Raw genomic sequence first — 24,311 nt, 5'->3', positions numbered from 1 at the left:
TTTCCAGCCCTGTCCATCTCTGACCATTCTCTGAATTCTGAAGCATAAAACGTCAAAGGATTAGATGGGCAGGGCAGAAGCAGCAGAGATGTAAGCAGAGCCAAAGATAAAATTTTCATTAGTGAGAAAGGGACGGAGAATAGGAACATTTGACACATATTATACAAATCCTCTCCTCAACACACTTATTTGAATCAACAGAATAATAGCTGATTAACTGTGGATAGTATTTCTCAAATGCTATAATGATAATAATGGTCATATTTATTTAGAAATTTACTCTGTTCTCATCTCTCTTTTTTTTTTTTTGCTGTAACGCGGGCCTCTCACTGTTGTGGCCTCTCCCGTTGCAGAGCACAGGCTCCCGATGCACAGGCTCTGCGGCCATGGCTCACGGGCCCAGCCGCTCCGCGGCATGTGGGATCTTCCCGGAGCGGGACACGAACCCAGTGTCCCCTGCATCGGCAGGCAGACTCTCAACCACTTGCGCCACCAGGGAAGCCCTCTTTTTTTGTTGTTCTAATCTCTTAAACATGCATAATATCAGTTAATCATTTCAACGACCTTAAGAGATAAGTACCATTATTCTTCCATTTTGCAGAGGAGGAGAGGTTAAAGCAACTTGCCCAAAGTCATACAGCTGGTATCTTATACAGCGGGCTTTAGTTTCAAACCCAGAGTGTCTAACTCCAAAGGCTAGACTTTTAGCCACAATATAAGTAAAGTACTCCCCAAACACCTGGTAGTCAGTTTCGTTCAGTTTGCATTTTAGACCCTACTTTGTTCTTTGGCTGTGTGTCCAAAGATAAATTATTTTATGGTTTCCATTCTGTGACATTTGCTTCCTTTGTAGAGCTGCTGGTGGCATTTTGATTCCGTTGCTCTCCTTCTTAACTTGACACCTAGAGACACACGTAGTCATCATGTCTATATGAAAACATTTTTAAAATGAGTCCACCTCAGTTTTACATCCTTCCCTTCTAGGGTGCTTTGCTTCCATCATACCAAAATTTCTGAGAAATGACTTCCCTGATTTCAATGATGGAGGGAAAATCAAGTCATAAATGCTCCTGATTCTTTTAAATTCCACCAGACAGAAAGATGTTACCATAACAACTTTGACCTTACTTTGTAAGTACATCTCCTAGTTTTACTTAAATTTTTCTAAGCAATGGAAGTAAACAGGCTTACTCTGTTTGCGGGCATATTCTGCTGCTTTGGGTGCTGTTAACATGGCAAAAGGGTGCAAGGAGAGGTGGAAGGGTGGAGCTCTGGGAACCTGAAAAATAAAACAGTTCTACTTTAAAAGCTGCACCCACTTCGTGCTGTCCACAGCTGCTGGTTATAGCACTTGTTTCAGGGCTCGGCCTGTTTCCCCAACCCGCCGTCCCTGACGACGTTACTAGCAGTTGAGGACCATGTTTCATGGGTCATGCACTTTCCTCACACTGCCTTTTGTTGCCGTTCTTTGCCTAGAATGTTCTTTCACACAATGATGCTCTTCACATGGTTTCCTTTACCTGGAATAGCTTTTTCCTCCTCTTCTGCCTAGAGGCTCCTACTTTTCCTTTAAGACGTGGCTCAGACATCACCTTTTCTGAGAAACTGACCCCGATGTCCTCCCCACCTCCCAATCCCATCCTAAGGCCAAATTATTGACTCACTCCTCTGTGAACTCAAAACACGCCGTCACATAGAACACCCCCAGTGTGCTATAGTTATAACCCGCTGTCTGCTGCATTGCACCGGAAACTTCCTCAAGGTTAGGACTGTATGTCCCTTCAACCTTTCATTCATTCAACAGTTTCCAGTGAGCACTACTGTGGGTCAGGCCCTGTTTTAGGAGCTGTGGTTGGTAAGACAGACAAGGTTCCTGCCTTTCCAGGGCTGAGTGAGGAGAAAAAAAAACCAATAAACTATTAGGCAATCAGGGTACCCACACACTGTGATAAGTTTAATCAACTAAACCAGAGAACGTGCTAGCAAGTTACTGGGCAACCGCCACCTCACACAGAAAGGACAGAAAATTTGGATTAAACAATAAATGAAGTCGTACTGTCTTTATAGACAGGACAGCTTATAGCCACCTCAGCAGGGTACGTCTAGATTTGACCTCAGCCTTTTATTCAAATGGCAAACATGTTCACTGAGAGTTTGTGTCATATCCAGCATTGTAAAGAATTAAACATAAGCATGAATGATGGCTTCTGACCTCAAGAAGTACGTAATCTATTCAGAAAGATGACCCTAAAACACAGAAAGTAATTACAAGGAGGCTTTGTATCTGTGTGGAGCAAGGGTGGCTATGATAACAGCCCTGCAGCGTGATACGTGCCACGTGTAAGAAAGAGAACCAGCTCGTATGGCATCCCTGATGCATTTTCTACCCTTAGAAGACTCAAGACAGGCTTTTGCAGGGAATTCCCTGGTGGTCCAGTGGTTAGGACTTGGCACTTTCACTGCTGTGGCCTGGGTTCCAGGGAACTAAGATCCCGCAAGCCGCATGGCATGGCCAGAAAAAAAAAAAAAAAGACAGGCTTTTCCTTGTCTACTGGAGAAGAGAGAACCCGAGGATTTTAAAGTCACTTCCAGCTCACATATTCTATGACTCCTGATAATCTGATGATTCATGCAAGCAATTAATATAGCTTCCTGCGTGGTTTACAAGAAAAATTATTTTTCAAGTAGGATGACATTGAAATCCTAAAGCTGGAGTTAATCATGTGCTCTTTTTTTACTTCAAAGTTACTTACTGAGATCTTCAGTGTACCACACAGCTAGCAAGTGACAGAGCTGGGACTAGACACCAGTCTGTTGGCCTCTGAAGAGCTTGCTTTGGATGTAAGTCTGGATAGAGTGAAATGATGGATGGTCAGACACTAGGGTGTGGAAAGAAGAGATTCTGATGTTCTCTAGTTACCTGCCTTGGTCTTTTTCCTCTCTCTGTTACACCAGTTTTCACTCTCTCTGCCCCCCTTTCCTTTTCCCCTCTTTCTGTGTCAAAGGGAGCTGAAGAATATTTTTATTGTTTGCTTTATTTGTTGAAGGAAGATTTATGCTCCTTTTACTTCACTTATGCTCCTTTTACCCTCACTTGTGTGAAGTTCTTAGTTAATTTTTTTTTCCCTATGGGTCCATGTTCTTCAGCAGAAAAATGGCTCCCTGTCAGCCAAAACCAGCTCCCTTATCGGGAGTAGAACGCGAAGCTTAACAGAATTGAACAATTCTGAGGCCAGGAGGCCTTTCTGTCACTAGGTGGCAGCAAATAGTCCTGAAGAAAGCCATCAAGCCCACACACAGTACCCATGTGGTACCAAAGTGGCCAATTCCAGAGGCCAGAAATTCTACATAATCTGATTAGTATTCAACAGCGCTTTAAGCTTTTGAGTGGGAAGGATTTTAGCTGTTGCTTAGGAGACGTTTTATCCGAAGGAATCAAAAGTGATTCATATACATGAAGCAGTTAGAGAGGAACCTTTGTCGATAACTTTTTTTGTTTTTGAACAACCACACCTCCTAGTTAAAACCATTTTTTTGAAATTATGTTAAATCCCAAAGGACTGTTTTAAAATAACTCTTACAATTTAATCTTTGAAATGCTCCATTTCCATTAAGAGGTCCTGCTAATTCTTTAAGATGTGGAGGGGGTGCCTGAGTAGAGCCGACGTGTAGCCACAAGAGAAAGGCCTGAGCTGGCATCCTTGAGTCAGTGAGGAGTTTGTGAGGTCCACAGGGGTAGATGATCCTCAGATGCTTATGTCTGTATCTCACATCATCTCATACCCTTTGTGAGAATTTGTTATCTAAAATAGGCAAGGTTTATAATGTATTAATAATACAATGGATGCTTGATGAGCTATTTAATTTTTGAATATTTAGAGAAGTGGTTCTTAAGTAGCTGTGATTTTGCCTCTTAGTGGACATTTGGCAACGTTGAAAGACATTTTTAGTTGTCACATCACGGGGCAGGAGTGCGAAGCTATTGGCATCTAATGGGTAGAGGCCAGGGATGCTGCTAAACATTCCACAATGCACTGGACAGCCCCGACTCCACCCCCTACACACACAACAAAGAATTATCTGACCCAAAATGTTGAGAATCCCTGATTTAGAGGAATGTAGAGGAAATCAGATACACCCCCTTCCCCCTGGGTACCAGAATCTTAACCATAGCTATTATTTTGAGGTTACTGTGTGCCAACCACTAAGGGCTTTACTGATACAACTCACCTCATTTCCCACAGAAACTCATCTTCTGGTCCCTGTTTTTACAAATGAAATCAAGGCTGATAGAGCTTAGAAGACTTGCCCAGGATTAATCTGCTGATAGTTGGTAGAGCTGGGGTTCGAACCCAGGCTACCTGGCTCTAGGATTCTCATACTTAAACCCTTACACAAATGGCCTTTCAAGTACAGGACACTCATATTCTGTAACAATAACAAACTCAGGTCTTTGAAGGAAAGCCCCTGAAACCCAGTCCCCCTAAAACGAGATCCTCTGCTGAGTTATGATTAACCTCTCTATCCAAAACATTCTTCCGTTTCTTGTCCAACACCTGTTTCCCCTCAAGACTGAGGAGTATCAAAGAAAAGGGGGGACTGAAACCGAGCAGGACCTGTGGAGCCCTCCTGGACACCAAAGCCTTTCCATGTCCCCCATTTTTTGTTTGTAGAAAAAAAGCATCAGACATTCCCTGAGTTCCAAAGGGCAGATTCAAACAGTTACCAATTAGAGGAGTGACTGAACGCAGAGAGAGAGCAGTAGTGCAGAGATGGGGGCTGGTCCTGGTTCCTCTTCAGGGGACGTGCATGGCAATCTGATAACGTATCTCTGAGTTCTTCTATGGGAACTAAGGCTCCCACCCAGATGGAGGAGGTCACTTCAGGCTGAGCACAAGCACACGGACCCCAAACTGGTTGGAACCAGAAGGCTGATGATTGAGATTCCCAGAACACCACCCAGTTACCTCATCACCAACCAATCAGAGGAGGGTTACATACTCTGCAGCCCTCCCCCCAAATTTTGCCTATAGAAACGTCTTCCCTGAAACCCATCAGGGAGTTCGGGTCTTTTGAGCCTAAGCTGCCCCGTTCTCTTTGCTCAGCCCTGCAATAAACTTTGCTCTGCTCCAAACTTAGATGTTTCGGTCATTTGGTCTCACTGTGCATCAGGCATGTGAACTTCAGTTCGAGAACACCCCCTCTCTGAGGGTACGATTTATTTCCCTGCAGAACTGGTCATTATGTAGTCTACCTGTACATCTGGACTTTTTGTTATTGGTAACTGATTGTGAAGACAGAGACTGTGAAGAACAGAGAAGGTGCTGAATAAAGGCTCTTTAATGAATGAATGAAAGGCCGGATGGATGGATAGAGACTGGCCAGCCCGCTCTAAACAGTGTGGCTTCCTGTTCTGGCCCCTTTAATGAACCTGGCTCATCTGAGCTACTCTGACACCCATGTTTGCAAACCTTCTTGATGGATAACCCAGCTAAGACTGGAGGGGTTCACAGTGCCATTCCCTCCAGGATGTGGTTTTCTGTATTTGCTCTCTGGCCACTTGAGCTGAGACCAACCAACCAGAGGTGCCTACGGCCTGCTCTAGACCTCTTCCAGGCACAGAAGATGAAGGGGGAGAAAACACAATGTCTGAAGCAGAGGAGCTTGGGCTCAGATATTTATATGTATGTGTTGGCGGGGAGGGTTTGAGGAAAGGGGAGAAGAGGGCAGCCTGGAAGGGAGAAAGCTGCAGAAAAAATGAACAGGAATGAAGCAGCATGGTTTGCTTGTCTCTGTAAGAACACAGAAGAGCTGGGATTTCTTTAAAAGCCAAGAACAGCTTGGGTCTCTGAGGAGCACTGAGTCTGGTGTGGCTTATACCTCAGCCAAGGTAGAATGTCAGCTCCGAGATATGAGATCCATGAGAAAGTCATCTTTTCTGACTCACCCACCCTTGTATCCCTGCACCTACAACTATATTGAATGAATGAGTGAGTGAATGAATGAATGAATGAATGAATGGATAGAGTTGAAACCAGAGTGATCAGAGAGGAGGTGCTGATTTCCTCTGTAATCAAGGCAACTTGAGTCTCAGGACCAGGCCAGCTTACATACGGATTAAGGTGAGAGGGCCATTGGATTCAGTTACAACACTTCTGAGGAAATGCTCGACTCCTAAGCTGGCCCTGGTGGACTTTATACTTTATAGGATCCCACTGTCTGCAGTATGGTCTGCAGGTAAGAGAACAAAGGATGCAGGCATTCCTGTGGCCGTAGCCCTGCCCCTGACCTCGCCTCCCTTCCAAATCCTGGTGGGGGGCATTGAAAGTAGCTGTGTGAGTAGAAGTCCTCATGTGAGGGTGTGGGTTCTCCCTGCTTCCCTCCCTGACTCCCTCCCACTACACATCCCTGCCAACCCCACCCCATCTGCCCTTTCTTCTTCACTTTTCTAGAAGTATCTAAAGGGATCGGTAGTTCACCTCTAAATAGAAGCCCATATGTTAAATGTTTACTAAAGGTTCATACATTCATAAACAGCAAAACCTGAACTGACTGTAAAGATCATTCAGAATACTCCGTTTCTGTTTTTGTTTTTTTAAGATTAGTATATGGAAGCCCAAAGAGGGAAAGGGACCCAGTCAGAACTCACCCTGGGTCTCTGGACTCCCAGATCGTTAGTGCTTCTATTAGACTGACTTCCAAGTAGTCTTGTGGGCAGGAGAAATGTGGCAGCAGTAAACTAGATAATTTCTCATGAGAATGAATGTTGTAGATCTTGTCCTAGTGCTAGAAGTTATAGTACATCATACAAGAGGAGCGCTTGGACTTACCAGATCCACATTATGAAAGGTGTAAGTGAGAAATTCTGTTAATCAGAGACAGAGGCAGAATCTAGACTCTAAGCCTGGTGATCTATTGGCTGCCTCTATTTGGCCTTCCATAAAATGCATTTGGTATTATGAATATAGTCCTCTACCTAAGGAAAGCATCTTACATTTATTACCCAAGTAAGATATGGCTACATCTGGTTTTATCCATCATGATATAAAACTGTTACTTCATGCCTGGAAATGCAACATTATGAATTCATAAAATAAAGAAATTCTCTCTAAAAATCCCTTATATTGATAGTCTCAGGTCGTGCCTACCTTGGTAGCACCAGAATTGGTAGAAGAATCAGCCCCATAAATTTTAAAGACTTCCTCAATTGGGATGCTGTTCTGTTAAACAACAACAACAATAACAAAAATGTATTATCATACCATGGCTTTTCTTTTATTATAAAACAAAGCTATTATAGCTCCCATATATCCAGTACCATGCCTGGAGACCGTGGGCACCAAATAAATGTCTTCTAAACAAATGGATAAATCAGAGTATCCTAATACCAATTATCCATGTGTTATTTTTTCCCCTTAAATAAATGTTTTCACAGTACAATATAGAAGTCAGTCTTTTTATTAATCTTTAAAAATAAAAATTTAATATTAGTAAATTCTGCATATTTAGAAACATTGGTTGAAAAAGTAAAATAAATATTCATTAATATGAAAATGCACATTGTAGATACAAAATCTCCATGTATGCAAATAATGTTCTTTTCCTTACCATTAAGATTCCAGCATAAGACGATAAAATCATTGCTTCTCGTTCTCTATGGTTTGGATATATGGGTCTACCCCGAAATGGCATTTTCCTAAGGGGGAATATGAATAAATAAGAATGGAGGGTTTATTCTTGTTTTGTTTGACACCTGCTAAGGTTGTGACAATAATCATAAGTAATAAGTAATTACCAATAGCTGTGTGCTATGCTATTCACAAAATTGATATGATTAATCCAACATCAGTAAAGTGTACACTTTGAATTTTGAATCTTCCAACAGTGTGACGAATTTGCCCTCATCTATCCACATTTCTGCAGCTATCAAATCCTGGCGGACTGGCCACTATGGTGGAAAATTGTGGTTTCACCAGCCTATATCCTTTCCCCTTCTTGTGGCAGTTTGCTTGGGGGTAACTGCCTTAACCTCCTGTAAGTCTGTAAGCTTCCAGGGAAGCTGATGACACCCCTAGATTCCAAGGATGGAAAACACACTGTGGCCTAAATTAGCTAGCACCCCCAGATAAGTCAGAGCAAACAGAGCCATTGAGACACAATTCTGTGATTTTTAAAAAGTCCATTCTCCCCTGGCCTGAATGTCGTGATAAAGTGCGCTGAAACTAGGAATAGCGTCCATCCAGAGGAAGTAGCCAAGAGGTAGAGCCTGATGACCTGGTTTGAGTTTTGAATTAAGCCATGCCTAATGAGGACCTAGCCGTGGACTTTCCAGATACAGAGGCAATAAATCTCTCCTCCCTCTCTCCTTTTTAAAATTTATTTATTTTTTTGCTTAAGTCCGTTTAAACCGGATTTTCTGCTTATTACAACTAAATACTGATACAACCATTCAGCACCAGGTGTGTGTTCTAAAGTCACAGAGCAGAAAAAACAGCTGGCCTCCAGAACAAGCGATTCAATCCTGGCCTCATTAGTTTCATGTTCTTCCTAACTGAGTGGGTCTGCTCGGCACACATGGGAGGAGATGCCAATAATCCCGGCAAGGATACAAACTGTGGTGATTCAAGCCACTCAGCTCAGGTGCACATCTGGTGAAATGCTTAAGAAGTTGTGTTTAATAGTTCTTAGGAAACTATTAGGAAACAATAGGAAACTATTGCAGCCTTACCCACAGAACTGATCTTTTTTTAAAAAAAAAAGTCAAGGCACGTACACAATAAAGCACAGTTTTATTTCTAAGGCAGAACATTCTATGCAAGAAAGATGTGCATCTGACAGAAACCAGCTCACAGAGATGCAAAATATGTAAGCATGTATATGACTTCCTCGAATCGACAACTGTGAGGGTTTCTTCAGGTCTCTAGTTGGAGGGGGATACGTACCCCATAGTATTTTCAAATCTGAGTGCCTTGTGGTGAACTTCCTCTGTCATTACTCACAGTTAAAAAAAAAAAGAAAAAGAAAAAAAACTATTCAACTTACACTTTCTCCCACTCCAGCCAAGTGAAGTCTTCTGAGTGATCCAGCCACTGCAGAGCAACATTGATGGCCAAGTCATAGTGTGCCTGGAAGCAGGAAGCACAGACAGCAAAGGAATGGGCTGAGACATTGGCCGAAGCACGTGCTAGGCACAATGACAATGGCATTGCTAAGCCTATTCTACTCGTTTGTCATGTCCACAAAGGTGAGGATCACCAGCTGTGTCCAGTAACCTGATGCTCAGGCAGAAATAACTAGTGTTCTTCAGGCATTACATTCACCTCACAGTAGAGCAGTGTGTGTGTGTGTGTGTGTGTGTGTGTGTGTGTGTGTGTATGTGCACGCGTGCATGAGCCAGAAATGAAAAGATAGATTCATGGAATACTAAACTAGGAATCAGGGAATCTGGGTTCAAATCTAGGTATTGCCAACAACTCATGGTACCATATCCTTGGGTGAGCAATTGCTGTTCTCTGGGCCACAGTTTCCTTGAATTTTAAAATAGGAAAAGGGGAAGATAGAGGAAGAGGGACACAGAGAACAATTTCTAATTCTGTGGAACATCAGAACTGAGTGCCCAGGGTCGCAGGGGAGGTGGTGTGTCCATCTGAGGAGTTGGGGGAATCCCGGGAGGCTTCAGAGAGGAAGGTGTCAGTGGAGCTGGGGCTTGGGGCATGAGGAGAATGTCTACAGGTGGAGAAGGACCTCCCAGGAGGAGGGTTCAGCGGAAGCAGAGAACTGGAGGTAGACCAAGTGACTTTCTAAGAGTCTTATATGCGGTAAAAAGCTGAGGACCAATTCCATGTTCATTCCTATCCTCCCCACTACCTTTCCTGATAATTTCTAAGCGTCTTTGCCATTTGTCTATCAAAACATTCCTTTTCTCCTCCCCACCCCCAGCCCCAGTAAAAGGAAGGTCAGTTTTATTTCTGTGTTTGTAGATGGGTTCTAAGGTTCTATGTAACTCTAACATTGTGTAAACAATGTAATTATTTCTTTCAGGGGCTGAACCAAAGTGAAAAGGAAGGAAGGAAGGGAGCGAGGGAGGAAGGGAGGGAGGGAGGGAGGGAGGAAGGAAGGAGAGAAAGCAAGAAAGCAAGAAAGAAAGAAAGAAAGAAAAAAAAAAAAGAAGGAAGGAATGAACGAAGGAAGGAAGGAAGGGAGGAAAGAAGGAAGGAAGGAAAGAAAGGAGGAAAGGAAGAAGGAAGGTAGGAAGGAAGGACCGTGCTCACTTGTTGAAGCCTAATACAAAGATTGATGCCTGGACCAGCAGCACTGACATCACCTGTTTGTTCATTAGAAATGCAAATTTCCAGCCCCACCCCTGAACCCCTTAATCAAAACCGTCTTGTAATAAGACCTCATTAAAGTTTGAGAAGCACTTATCTAATTAATTTAATTTCTCCACTTAATACGTGCACAGAGAAGTAGTTTAGAACACCAAGCCTTAACTGCTCACTCAGCTCCAGAGAAATCAGACAGGGAAGGGGAGGGGGCAGGGAGAGACAGGTGATTTCTTCTTCCTCATTAGTGCGAGAATAGTAAATGGGTAGCATAAAAAAGCTGAGGGTTTACTAATCTCTTTTGGATTAGATCTTTACATAGCTTCCTTAATTTATGTGACGTGAACTTTGATTACATAGTATGAATCTGAGTTTCAACATGTATAATATAATAAAAAAGGATTTTAGGATTATTCAATTATTTGGTTTTCTCCATAAATGGTAAAAAATTATATTTGAGAACTACATGACAGTTAATCTCGTCAACAAGCTTTTAACCTCATGTCTGTCCCATTTAATCTTGTACTCGTTTTGCTTTTAAATCTTTTCTCTCCTAATAGTAAATAAAGAGCCAAAGTCTCATGACTTTAATTTTCTCGTTCTTCTTGCTTTCAGTTTAATGAGTTGAAGAGACCACATGGAGAATCCTAGGTTGAGAAGATGAGGAAGAGGACATTCTGGGGGGGATCAAGATTAGCCTTGCTTGTGATAGATATTAGATCCCCGTTCTGTCCCCATAATACACGTATGACACAGATGTGACTCGTGGCAGCATGCCTTTCTTTACCATATCATCTAGAAAGGTGAGTTGCCTTCTTCCTTTTGGGTCAAATTCATTTTCCCGAAGTCTGATGCCAATATAATCTCCCCTTAAAAGCAAGAGAGCAGGATTGAACCAGAGGGAAAGACATGGGAGCATGGTCTGCAGAAGAACATTCCTTCCCCATCCCTCCCTCCTCCACCAAATACAAGCGAAGTCACCGATGGCTCTGGTAGCTGAGTTAATATTCATTTTGATTTAAACAGCCATTCTGCTACCTTGCAAGTTTAAAGTGTCAAACCATCATGAACAAATCACATTTATTGTAAAATTAAACTCACAGAGAACCGAATTTCTAAGAAAGCAGGGAGTATGATAAATCCCCAAAGGCAGAACAGATATTACAAAACCGAAAGGATTGAGACCCACTGTTTAAAATAAAGATTCCCTTGCTGCCCTTGCTAGATTCAGGCAGGATGTCCAAAGTCGATAACTTCCAGGTATATGATATTCCATACAGATGTGTTCTTTTGCCTGAAGGCTTTTTGCCCATTAGAATGCAAATACCGTTAGGAGGAGTTATGTGTAAAAACATATTAGTGATTCCACTTTAGTGTATCCTTATCGGATCCTTTCCTAACAGACTTTTAATAAGGGGAAGGTAGAATAAGGGCCCTGGGAGGTGAATAGAAAGGAGTACTACTCTGGGAAAGTCAAGAAGAGGGAATGGATATAGGAAAAAGGACTCTGGGGTCTCCAATGTCGATCTCACAATGTTACATAAGGACAGTTCTGTTTGTCAAGGTCTTTACCAAACACTTTGGGCAAGTTCCTATGCTGGGGATAAATTTGCTTTGGGGTTCTAAGAGCCCTTCTTCTGAGTCATTAAGCTATTCTAGATTGATAAAAATTCTTGAAATTTTGCTTTGTAATTCCAAGACACTTTATTTAAAGTAGCCTAAATAGATTCTTTGGGTAAAATTAAACTATATATACATAAAAAATTATATTTATATCAGTTTTGAAATTCCAGTTCTTTGGATGAGATATGTAGAGGAACTGGCATTCCTAATCATGGCTTGTTCTTTATTATGTTGACCTCCAAACACATACATGTAAACATGTGTGAATTCATAGTTTATTGCAGCATTTCTTTTTTTTTTTTTTTTTTTTTGCGGTTCGTGGGCCTCTCACTGTTGTGGCCTCTCCCGTTGTGGAGCACAGGCTCCGGATGCGCAGGCTCAGCGGCCATGGCTCACGGGCCCAGCCGCTCCGCGGCATGTGGGATCCTCCTGGACCAGGGCACGAACCCGTGTCCCCTGCATCGGCAGGCGGACTCTCAACCACTGTGCCACCAGGGAAGCCCCTATTGCAGCATTTCTTAAAGAACTTGTTAAAAGATAATTACCTTAGTAGGCAGAGAAAGGACATTTAATGGAGACTATGATAAGATCTCTAATAAAAGGGTATTATTGTTGTGCCTATAATCATGAAATAGAACATAATAACCTTTTTCTCCTCTTTTTATATGGTCTGTGATTTTCACCAACCTCTTAACAAAGTACCAAGTCAAAGAAAAGCTACCACAGGAGGAAAAAAATTTCCATGGGAAAACTTAATGTTTTCTTTATGTGTTTAAAACAAAGTCCGGAGGGCAGAAAATGGAGATAAATTATTTAATCAATAAGCCTGACAACAGAAGAAGCAGAGTCTGCAATTGAAATGCGGGGCCCTTGGGTACATTTTTCCAGAAATGTCTCCTATCTTTTACCAGTCAGGCCCTTTCAAAGGCATACCCTGCCCAGCATAGGCAGGGACTGTGTGCTCAGATCTTAGACTCTAGAATGGGGATGCCTCGGATGTGCACGCTGCTGGCAGACACATCCTCCCGAGAGGTTCAGCATCCTGCTTTGCACCACATGTGAGGCCTCTTGGGCAGGAGACAGAGGCCAGATCATCCGGCTTTCTCCTATAGCCCAGGAGCAGATTCTTCCTTAGGTTTTTACCCCACTGCCAATATCCAGACCATCTATGACATAAACCCCACCAAATGCTCAGTGCAGTAAATGTAAGTTATTCTCAATGAGACTTACAGGAGTTTTCTCATTTCCTTCTTTAGTAGCCTTCTTTCCATGATTAAAGGCTTATCCAGCTGAGCAGGTATCTGCAGCTACACTGCACCTGTTTTCCTTTGGAAAGACCCAGCCTCTCTGAACCTAGAAGCTACAGCAGCAAATCAGAGAGAATTTGAGTTAGGGATGCTATCACTCCTAATACCAGTCATGGAGTCCTAGGCTCTGGAAGGGATCCGAGAGTGTGCAGGCCTCTTATCCAGCAGGTTCCAGGTCAGAAAGCTGTCTGGAGGCCAGCACACTGTACCTTGAGTTGATCTGACACCTCTTATTCCTTCCACACTTTTCCAATATTCATCATTTGCTTATTCTTGCCATAACCTTGCAAGTGTCAGTAAAACAGACACAGCTCATGTCATCATGGATGAGACTAGCTAGATAGAAAAATCCAAGCAAAGATGGCTTGTGATCTGATTATGTTTGAGTTCTGTGTGCATTCAACATAGTGACTCTCCGTGAACCTACCTGGTTCCTGGCTCACGATGGAGGTTTCTATAGAACCCAGGTACAACTTCCTATGGCCAGCAGGTCCTGGTAAGAATGTGTGGTGATGGCAAAGGTGAGGCCATACCTTCAATTCTCAACCCCACATTGAACCAGAAATTGAAGTTCAGGTGATGGGGTCAAAGGGGGCCTGGAGTCACAAAAAGGACTTAATTTTAGAAAGCATCACTATTGAATGGAGTGCCCAGGGAGAGGTATAAACGGGATATCAACTTTACCTGCAATGTTTTGTTTCTTAAAAAAGATTTAAAGCAAGTTGTAATTGTTACTTAATTTTATGTGTCAACTTGGCTGGGCCACTGTGCCCAGATATTTGGTCCAACATTATTCTGATTCTTTTTGGGAAGGTATTTTCTGGATGAGATCAGCATTTAAATGAGTAGACGTTGAGTAAAGCAGATTACTCTCCATTATGTGGGTGGACCTCATCCAATTAGCTGAAGGCCTTAAAAGAACAAAGGCTGACCTTTCCTGAGCAGGAAGGAATTCTGCCAGCAGACCGCCTTCAGACTTGAATTGCAACTCTTCCTTGAGTCTCAGTCCTGCCAGCCTACCCCATCAGATTTTGGACTGGTCAAGCCACCACAATCACATGAGCCTATTCAGTAAATTAATTTTCTCTTTATGTATATATACACGTCCTGTTGTTTCTGTTTCTCTGGAGAACCCTAATACACATATAAGAAAATTATTAACATTTGTTGTCTCTGGGATGATAAGTCCATAGATGTTCATTATATTACCTTCTATACTTTTGAAATTATGCACATGTTTTTAAATCACTACTCTGAAATGGTTGGAAAAAAAAACTTTAGAAACTTTTTTTTTTTTTTTTTTTTTTTTTTGCGGTACGTGGGCCTCTCACTGTTGTGGCCTCTCCCGTTGCGGCGGAGCACAGGCTCCGGATGCGCAGGCTCAGTGGCCATGGCTCACGGGCCCAGCTGCTCTGCGGCATGTGGGATCTTCCCGGACCAGGGCACGAACCCGTGTCCCCTGCATCGGCAGGCGGACTCTCAACCACTGCGCCACCAGGAAAGCCCAAGATTCCTTTTTAAAAAGCAAAAGATTTAGCGTTTGCTCTAACCTATTCTTGTTTTGTAATTCTGAGCCAGTCCTTTGAATATCAGAAACACCAATTATAAAATGTGAGTCTCTTGGTTGTTGGGACAGCTTCCTCTTAGACCCATTCTTCCTCCCCCTTACCACTCAGTGTGGCATAATATGCAAAGATTTTTTTTTTTTTTTCCGGCCATACCACACGGCTTGCGGGATCTTAGTTCCCTGACCAGCAAATGAACCCGCACCCTCAGCAGTGAAAGCACAGAGTCCTAACCACGGGACTGCCAGGGAATTCTCATAAAGATTTTTAAAATATGAGCATCTTCCATTCCCACTAGGCTGGAGGTTAGGAGACCCTGTTGAGGCTACCTTGGACAAGTTCATTTTCCTCTTTGTGTTTTCGTGTTTCCTCCTCCGTAAAAAAAAGCACTGAATGATTGAAGAGGTTTCTGCCAGCTGTCCAGTTCAGTGATTTCCATGCATTGAGTCTCTGTGCCTGGTTGAAAGAGGACCATTTGCACAGACTCTGTTCAGCTTAGATTTGAATTCAGCCAGTTGTCCCTCTTTTCTGTCTATAGAATTTTAATGAAAACAAGACTCTGGCTGGAAATACACATAAAAGAGCTGCTGGAAAGATGTCAGCTGCCTCATGCATTAGCTGTTTCATAGAAACCAACCCCCCCCAGAAGTCACAGCCCCCATTTTCTATAGGAATATCATGGCCTGAAGAAAATCTGTACACTCCCTGCAGGTCCCCGCTCTGCACCCCGGCATCTATGGTACAGGTCCTTCAGACCGTGTTCTATTAACAGATTCCCCTTTCAGAATCTCTCACCAACCGAGTGATCCCAATGCTTCTGTTCTCTCCGTGCTTCTGGAGGCGTGCTTGAGCATCCGCTGGGCTGGGGCTCACAGGCATCCGGAAAATAGATGCTTTTTTTTTGGTTGCTAGGAAACGGTGACTGAATGAAAATAGTTTGTTTTTTAAATACACCCACACTCCCTGAAGGGGGAGAAAATGTCATACATTTGGGACAGGAGTATGATCCCGACCTGAAGTTCACAGATCTTTTTTATCTGAGCAGGCTTCAATTTCCCATCTAAATGATTCATGGAAAGCTGAGAGCATGCGAGCCGTCCACCTCCCCCAGGGGTTTTTGTAGTGCTCGGCTGCAGACTCAGGAGTCAACTGACCAAGCGAGGATTTCTGGGGGAGCCAGTGAACCTCGGGCTCCTCACAGGTAGGCTGATTCTACTTGGTGACCATAGACATGGGGCAGGGGAAATCCTGAACAACTGTCACCATTTCTCTCCTGCTAAGTGGTCTCCCTGCACACACACTTGCTTCCTCCCTTGCTTAAAGCTTGCTGATGATTTCCCATTGCTCTTAGAGTAAGATCTAAACTCCTAACCATGGCCTGTGAGTGAGTGTCCTCTATGCCCTTGGACAGGGGCAGACTGTCACTCTGCCCCATCTAGTCCTGGGTGTCTGTTATCGTTACCACTTAACTCTCTTTTCCACCCCTCTCCACCGTCCAAGTCTCTCATCTACCTGATATCTCAGGTGTTCTATCAGTGACAGTAACACTCTAGATTTGGATTTTTATAGACTAGTTGTTCACTCCACATTGAATTTATATTGTACTCAGACGTTCCAGGTTTTGTGAGCCTGAAGTTTATACAACTTGGGGACGCTCTTTAAGACAAGGAATGCAAAAATGTGAATACAAGATTGAATGTTTATTTAGAACTATTAATCACCACAAGTTACACATTTGAAAGAGCTAACAAATACCACAAACATTAAAAATAAAGAAAAAAACTCAGTATTATCTTTATTAGCTCACCAACATACCCTAAAATATTTTTTTCTTGCATATTCTTTGATTACCTCTTGATGTGACAAAGATTTTGTAATAATTATTTTCTATAGAGAGATTGGAAAGAAAATTGTCTTTCCTCTAGTGTAGTTGTTTACAATTTATTTGAAATTATAAATAAAGTATTAGAATAAACTAAAAGTTATTTTTCAGCTTATTGATTCCATGTTGGTAATGTCTCCTTCGTTACGTTTTCCACAATTTCCTTCTCAGGAGATGCTCCTTCCTCAGGGCAACTCCTGGAGACTTTAGCCTTGACCTTGCTAGGCTTCTTCACCCCTGCCCTCCCCCTCCTGTCAACCCTACACCCACACCCACCTCCATTCCCCGCCCCCCCAGCTGAAGTTGCTGAAGCTTGTCCAACTCAGCCAAGTACTTGTCAACTTCAGTGTTTCCCTCCCCGGCTCTGGTCCTTGGAGACGAGAGAAGGTTCGGGTGCTCAGCGGTCCGTCAGGGGCTGCTTGTTGCCAAGACTCATTGGTGGGACTTCCCTGGTGGCGCAGTGGTTAAGAATCTGCCTGCCAATGCACGGGACACACGTTCGATCTCTGGCCCAGGATGATTACACATGCCGCGAAGCAACTAAGCCTGTGAGCCACAACTACTGAGCCCTCGTGCCACAACTACTGAAGCTCACGTGCCTAGAGCCCGTGCTCTGCAACAAGAGAAGCCACCACAATGAGAAGCCCAGGCACTGCAGTGAAGAGTAGACCCTGCTCGCTGCAACTAGAGAAAGCCCGTGCACAGCAACAAAGACCCAACACAGCCAAAAATAAATAGATAAAATAAATAATAATTTTTAAAAGCCCAGATATTCTTTACTTCTAAAAAAAAAAAAGACTCATTGGTGAAGGCAATGCTAGCAGTGTGCCTGTCCTGCCACAATGCCAGGACCACCTGCCGGGCACGGAGGGTGGCCTCTGGCTGGGGCCAGGCTGCTGCCCCCTCCTCGCAACCCCCATGGAGGACACATTCAGCCTTGGAAGAACCCAGGAAAATGTGAGACCCTCCACGTTGGCTGCTTTAGCTTTGGGAGAAAACCCACCTCTCAAACTTCTTCATCTCAGGACATTAAAATCAAAACAAAACCACTCTTACACCTCAGTGAGGAAATTCTCTGTTCTCATGGCATGTCCTTGAGGCAGGTGTAAAAATAGTATCCATGTTTTATACATAAGGAAACCACGGATGGAAAGGGGGATGGTTTGCTGTGGGAAGTCATTTTATCAGCTCTGACTTCCCAAGCACTGCATCTTCACTAGACATTTTAATGTCTTCTTTTAAACTTTCTAAAATTCCTAAAATAGTCATGATAGCTGCATGTAATATATTGACTTGATACCGTGGAAATGGAATTACATTTTCACAGAATGTTGGTATGAAGTTTTTGTCTTCATCAAAATGTATATTTAAATTACTGAAGAATAATACTACTACATAGTATGATAATGGAATAGTAACTCTGATTTGGGGTAAGTTACTTAACTTCTGCACTTTATTTCTCTGTTCTTTAAAGCACAGGGAGAATCTACCTCACAGGTTGTTCCAAACATTAGAAAATCTTTCTATATATAAAAAATATTTTGACCTGAGACACTTACAGGTCTTTCACAGATGGTAGTCATTAATATCGTAGTGTTTGCATCTTAATTGTATTTATTCATCCTTTGCTCTTTAAAAGTAATCTCTTAGTGGTTTATGTTGAATCTCCTTATTTCAGTGGTAAGCTCCTACAGTGTAAACATCATGTTTTCTATCAATATCTTTGTGCTTCTCAAATAAGATGCATAATAACTCTTTGTGCTTATCATGCATTCACTAAACATTATCTGGAATGGGAAATTGTTTTATGTTCTGAAGGTAATGAGAACTCCGAACACATTTAACAGATAAAATCTCTGCTCTCATTTTTAAGAGTGTTCTTGCCCTTATTGGTTGAACAATTAGGGGTCAGCAGGGGTTGACCAGATGGTAGTGTTTTTAGCATTTGCATTTGGTAGGGGAAAAAACCCCTGCGTGCACATATAGATAGTGTATGGTAAGCCAGCATATGTGAGCATAGCTCACAGGTTTTACATGAAAAAAAAAAGAAAAAGGACTTCCCTGGTGGTCCAGTGGCTAAGGCACCGCGCTCCCAAAGCAGGGGGCCTGGGTTAGGGAACAAGATCCTACACGCTGCAACTAAGAGTCCGCATGCCTCCACTAAGAAGTGTTCGCATGCCACAACTACAGATCCCACATGCCGCAACGAAGCTCCAACGTGCCGCAACTAAGACCCAGTGCAGCCAAATAAATAAATAAATAAATAAATAAGATGAGTTTTAGTAATCCTCTCTGTGAACACAAGAGACCAGACATTGAAGGGTAACAAAGCTATGACTATGCTCACCCTAGGATTTTGACACGTCTGAGCATATCTGGGCAAGTCTGGAGGACCAGGGATTGCAGAATTAGACCAAGATTCTATTTGCATCAGTGGTTCTCAACATTGGCTGTACTTTAGAATCACCTGAGGCGCCTCTAAAACTCCCCAGAACAATTAACTCAGAATCTTTGAGAGTAGAATTCAGCCATCCATATTCTTTACGTTTCTCCAGGGGTTCCAATATGCAGATGAGGTTGGGAAACACTGACATGTGAAAGACCTAGGAACATCCTAGGTAATGCTCCATTATTGCAGTTACACTAACCTTTAATCCGAGGGAGACTTTTTTTTTTTTTTTTTTTTTTCACGGTATGCGGGCCTCTCACTGTTGTGGCCTCTCCCGTTGTGGAGCAACAGACGGGCAGGTCCAAGCGGCCATGGCTCACGGGCCTAGCCACTCCACGGCCTGTGGGATCTTCCCGGACCGGGGCATGAACCCGTGTCCCCTGCATCGGCAGGCGGACTCTCAACCACTGCACCACCAGGGAAGCCCTGGTTAGTGTTTTAAATAGCCTTCTTCCTCTACGACTTTGTTATAATTCCCTGTGTTTGAGGGCAATCTGAGGACCCTCGTGATTATCCATGTGTACTCACAAATGACCCCTCTCCTCTTTTTGGATGGTTCTGAAGAATCCTTGAGCAAAGCCTGAATATTTTTTACTTGATCCAGGGTGTGAATTCTTTCTCTGAGTCTCCTCCACCTCTGGAGCAATTAAATGTCAGAATCCTGGGCGAATATGCTCAGGAAATCCTAGATACATGTGCGTTTGCCGCAGGTACACAATTTAGATTTTCTCTGTGATTCGTTTCAAAAAGTAGAGCTTTTAGGTAAGTAAATAAGATTTGGGGAGAATATTCAAAGTAGTGAATTTAATTTTTTTACGTTTCTTTTTAAGAGTGAGTAGTTAAAATGATACAACTAATTCTCAAATACACCTTGTTAAAAACTCAAATGGTACAGAGGTATACTGAATCAATGTGTGGGGACGTCCCTCCATTTGCCCCAGTAATCTTTTTTCTCTAGTGTCAGTGCTATCACATCACTCAAGACACTACACTAAGCATTTACATACGCAGGTAAATACAGAAACACTTGTTTATTTTAATATCATTGGATTATACTGATATTTTTTGCAGTTCTCCCACCTTCTTAAAATATGTCTTAGAAAGCTCTCTTTATTAGGATATATAAACATATCTCATTCTTTTTAACTGCGGTGTATATTTCACAGTAAAACTACACTGTCGTACATTCAATTGTTCCTCTATTGAGAGACATTTGGGATATTTCTAATTGTTTGCTACAATAAGCAATTTCGCAGAGACAGTTTTCTAAAAATACATATTTAACTTTGTGAATAAGCATGTCCTTAAGAGAGATCTTTCAGAGTGGAATTGTTGAATTAAGGGACGGGTGCATTTAAATATTGACAGAAGCTGATAGAATGGCTGTGTCCATTTACTTTCCCCCTAACATTGTGTGGAGTCATCAGTCTCGCTGTCAGCTGAGTCTCCCTGTATGATGGGGCATCACCAGGATTTTGTGTGAGCAGACAAAGAGAGATTTTGGCAAATTTTCCAGAGTACGTTGGACCCCTCAGCTATTGAAAGCAGTCCTTCAATTCCTGGGTTGTAGAGTCTGCTCCAGTAGGTGATGGAGGACAGGATTTGTACGCTTGTGGTTTCTGAAGTAAGCATTTCTTTTCATGTCTGTGAGGTTTCTTTCATAATGCTATGCTTTATTAATAAAACTTTCCAAGCACATTTCCTCCCCTCAGCAGCAGTTTGTGTTCTAAGTGTGGTTACAGCTGTCAGTAGGTCAGTTGTAATTATCTGATCTGGATTGCAACCCTGTCTCTCCTCCTAAACGACTCAGGGGGGAGAAGCCAAAACCATTTTTTAACCCTAAAAATCATTCCCTTTGGCTTTTCCAGAGCTTACGTAGGAAGAGAGACCTACTAAACTCTTAGCTTCTCTCCAGTGAATAGCTTCGTTTATTGTTCAGTGGTTAAGGAATAACACTGATAGCTGGTATTCTGTGCTATAACCCCCTCTAATCACACTGTGCTCTCTTGTCCCTGCAATAGTCCCAGCTCTCAACTTTGCAGGACCCTCCAGGCCTATCTTGAGCCGGGGAATTAAAATGCCATAGTTATCTTTTTTTTTTAGTTTATTTTATTGATGTACAGTCGATTTACAATGTTGTGTTCATTTCTGCTGTACAGCAAAGAGATTCTGTTACACATAAATATACATTATTTTTCATATTCTTTTCCATTATGGTTTATCCCAGGATACTGAATATAGTTCCCTATAGGACCTTGTTGCTTATCCATTCCGTATATAAGAGTTTGCATCTGCTAACCCCGAAATCCCACTCCTTCCCTCCCCCACCTCCCTCCCCCTTGGCAACCACAAGTCGTTCTCTATGTCTGTGAGTCTGTTTCGTAGATAAGTTCATTTGTGTCATATTTTAGATTCCACATGTAAGTGATATCATATGGTATTTGTCTTTCTCTGTCTGACTTACTTCACTTAGTATGATCATCTCTGGGCCCATCCATGTTGCTGCAAATGAAAATGCCATAGTTTTAGGACACTTTATGGCTCCTATGACAATAAATTATCTGTAGCGGGGGAAAAAGCTGTGGAAAATTAATATGTGTTCTCCATATTACATGAAGTGGAGTGGTAATGGGTGGGGGGAGAAGAAGGCTGTAAAAATATTTGGATTTTAGATGTATTTTAGATCAGAAGTAGAAAGAAGAATGAAGCAGAAAGTATAACAACAATTTAAGAGGAGTAACCAGAGGACACATCTTGCTGAGCACTCGCTAGCTGCAGCATTTGCTTATTTCTGATCCCCATGACCACTCTATGAAGTAATGTCATTTCTTCATCTGAAGATGTGGAGACTGAGCCTCAAAGTAGCTACATGACATGGCCAGAGGCTCATGAATAATAAGCAATTTTGCAGGATTCAAATCTATGTTCGCCTTGTTTCAAAATCTTTGCTGTTCTCACCATAGTACAGTTTGCTCCAGTCAAATGTGAATTTCAGTTAGAGTAAATAATTTTGTTTAGCATAAGTATGTCCCAAATATTCCACAGGGTTATACTTATACTATAAAATTATTCATCATTTATCTGAAATTTAACTAGACAGACTGTATTTTTATTTATTAAATCTGGCAACAGAAGACTCCCTAACCTAGTAGAGCCAAGAGCAGGGGTGGAGGAGAGGAAAAGGTGAAAATCTCTCTCCCTCTTATCCATTGTTCATTTCCTTGTTTCTGGGTTCTCTTTATAGCTCTTTCCCTGCTTCTCTCAAGGTAGCATGACCCACACCCGGTGATATTCTCACATATGCCCTAGATTTTGATAGTAGTTTCTAGAGAGAATGTGACTTTTTTTAGAAGATGTTGGGGGTAGGAGTTTATTAATTTATTCATTTATTTTTGCTGTGTTGGGTCTTCATTTCTGTGCAAGGGCTTTCTCTAGTTGCAGCAAGCGGGGGCCTCTCTTCTTTGCGGTGTGCGGGCCTCTCACTATTGTGGCCTCTCTTGTTGCGGAGCACAGGCTCCAGACGTGCAGGCTCAGTAGTTGTGGCTCATGGGCCTAGTTGCTCCGCGGCATGTGGGATCCTCCCAGACCAGGGCTTGAACCCGTGTCCCCTGCACTAGCAGGCAGACTCTCAACCACTGCGCCACCAGGGAAGCCCAACGTGACTGTTTTTGATGACCTGTGTCCTAAATCAATGGGCCAATTTGGACACCAAAGGTAAAGATTGCCAATCTTGTTTTAGATAATGCAAAGAAGATGTTCCTTAGTTTTAAAGTTGTCAGATGTTAGCTCGGAAGATACAAAAATTATTCTAAAGGAAGGATATGCAAGGTGGTGGGGAGGCAATCATGCCCAGCCATGATTAGATATAGAATTTGTTCTACCGGGGTTGTAAATCAGCCAAAACTTGCTACCTCATAACAAGCACTGTTTGGTTCTCTGCAGAATTCAAAGATAACCTCCTATTCTTGAGGATAAGATAAAGGCACTAATAGAGAAATATGTTTGGAAATGGCACTTTTACAAAGTTTGAGGACATCTGTAAAGCAACTGTACTCCAATAAAAATTAATTAAGAAAAGAAAAAAAGGGCTTCCCTGGTGGCGCAGTGGTTGAGAGTCCGCCTGCCGATGCAGGGGACGTGGGTTCGTGCCCCGGTCCGGGAAGATCCCACGTGCCGTGGAGCGGCTGGGCCCGTGAGCCATGGCTGCTGAGCCTGCGCATCCGGAGCCTGTGCTCCGCAACGGGAGAGGCCACAACAGTGAGAGGCCCGCGTACCGCAAAAAAAAAAAAAAAAAAAAAAAGTTTGAGGACATCTGTGGACACCCAGCTGTATGCCACTGGCACACCATCAAGACTGGGACATTTTTAAATGGCGGCTCTGGATGTATAGAAGTGGTGATGCCACAGACTCACAGGGTCAGGCCAGGAATGTCATATGGGTGTCAAACAGAGCTGTTATTGAAGCTGTTCCTCTTTAGCATTCACCTCAGCAAAAAAGAAACCTCTGTGATTGCCTGGCCATGTTTACTTCTGGCTGCTCTTAGCCTGGTAGCACCCAAGGTCCAGGAGGGCCCAGGGACTCTGCATCTACTCACCGTAACTCAGGGGTGATTGGGAGTGTTGCTGTAGCCTTATCTAGCTTGGTGGAGTGGGGGACTGGGTGCCCAGACACCCTGCCAGTGCTGAGAATGTTCTTCAGCATGGGATTTGCTAGAGTAAATGACTGGACAGGGGCTCTAGGTTTTGAGTGACGATAGTTGCTTAAACAAGTCTTTCTATATAATGAGGAGTCCTATCCCAGTCTATTCCTGCCTCCTCAATTTCTTTTAGAATTTATGCTACATTCTAAAGGCATGTACTATGCTGAGAAATGCTCTGAAAGGGGGTTCTATAAACAACGTCATTCAGAAAGATGACAAAGATGACAAATACTGTATTGTAAACTCTTCACCTCGGGATTTGGAATAAATGAACCCACTATTGTAATCAGTATAACATAGTAGTATACAAGTGACAATCTGAGGGGAAATCCAAAAAAATCAGTGAAAGGCTTTTTTCTCTAACTTTCCTTTTCACTTCTAATTCCTTACTTTCTCTGATTTATCTGCTTGATTAAATCCAACTTTTTTGTTACCATATTTGAACAGAGCTTAGTCTCATTCCT

General features: G+C 42.7%; 1 protein-coding gene across 1 annotated transcript; it reads right to left on the bottom strand.

Moving 5' to 3' along the window:
* Positions 1-815: 815 nt before the first annotated feature.
* C7H2orf80 (chromosome 7 C2orf80 homolog) lies at positions 816-13,216 on the bottom strand. Its single transcript, XM_032636499.1, has 7 exons — positions 13,176-13,216; positions 11,110-11,191; positions 9,043-9,125; positions 7,609-7,696; positions 7,149-7,220; positions 1,184-1,279; positions 816-881 (listed from the first exon to the last, which is right to left on the bottom strand). Exons 1-7 carry the CDS (start codon positions 13,214-13,216, stop codon positions 816-818), a joined length of 528 nt encoding a protein of 175 aa, XP_032492390.1.
* Positions 13,217-24,311: the final 11,095 nt, after the last annotated feature.

This window comes from Phocoena sinus, chromosome 7 (genome assembly GCF_008692025.1).
Source record: "Phocoena sinus isolate mPhoSin1 chromosome 7, mPhoSin1.pri, whole genome shotgun sequence".
In the NCBI taxonomy this organism is placed as follows: domain Eukaryota; kingdom Metazoa; phylum Chordata; class Mammalia; order Artiodactyla; family Phocoenidae; genus Phocoena; species Phocoena sinus.
Note: the sequence above shows the minus strand (reverse complement) of the source record. Positions and strands in the feature narration are given on the sequence as shown.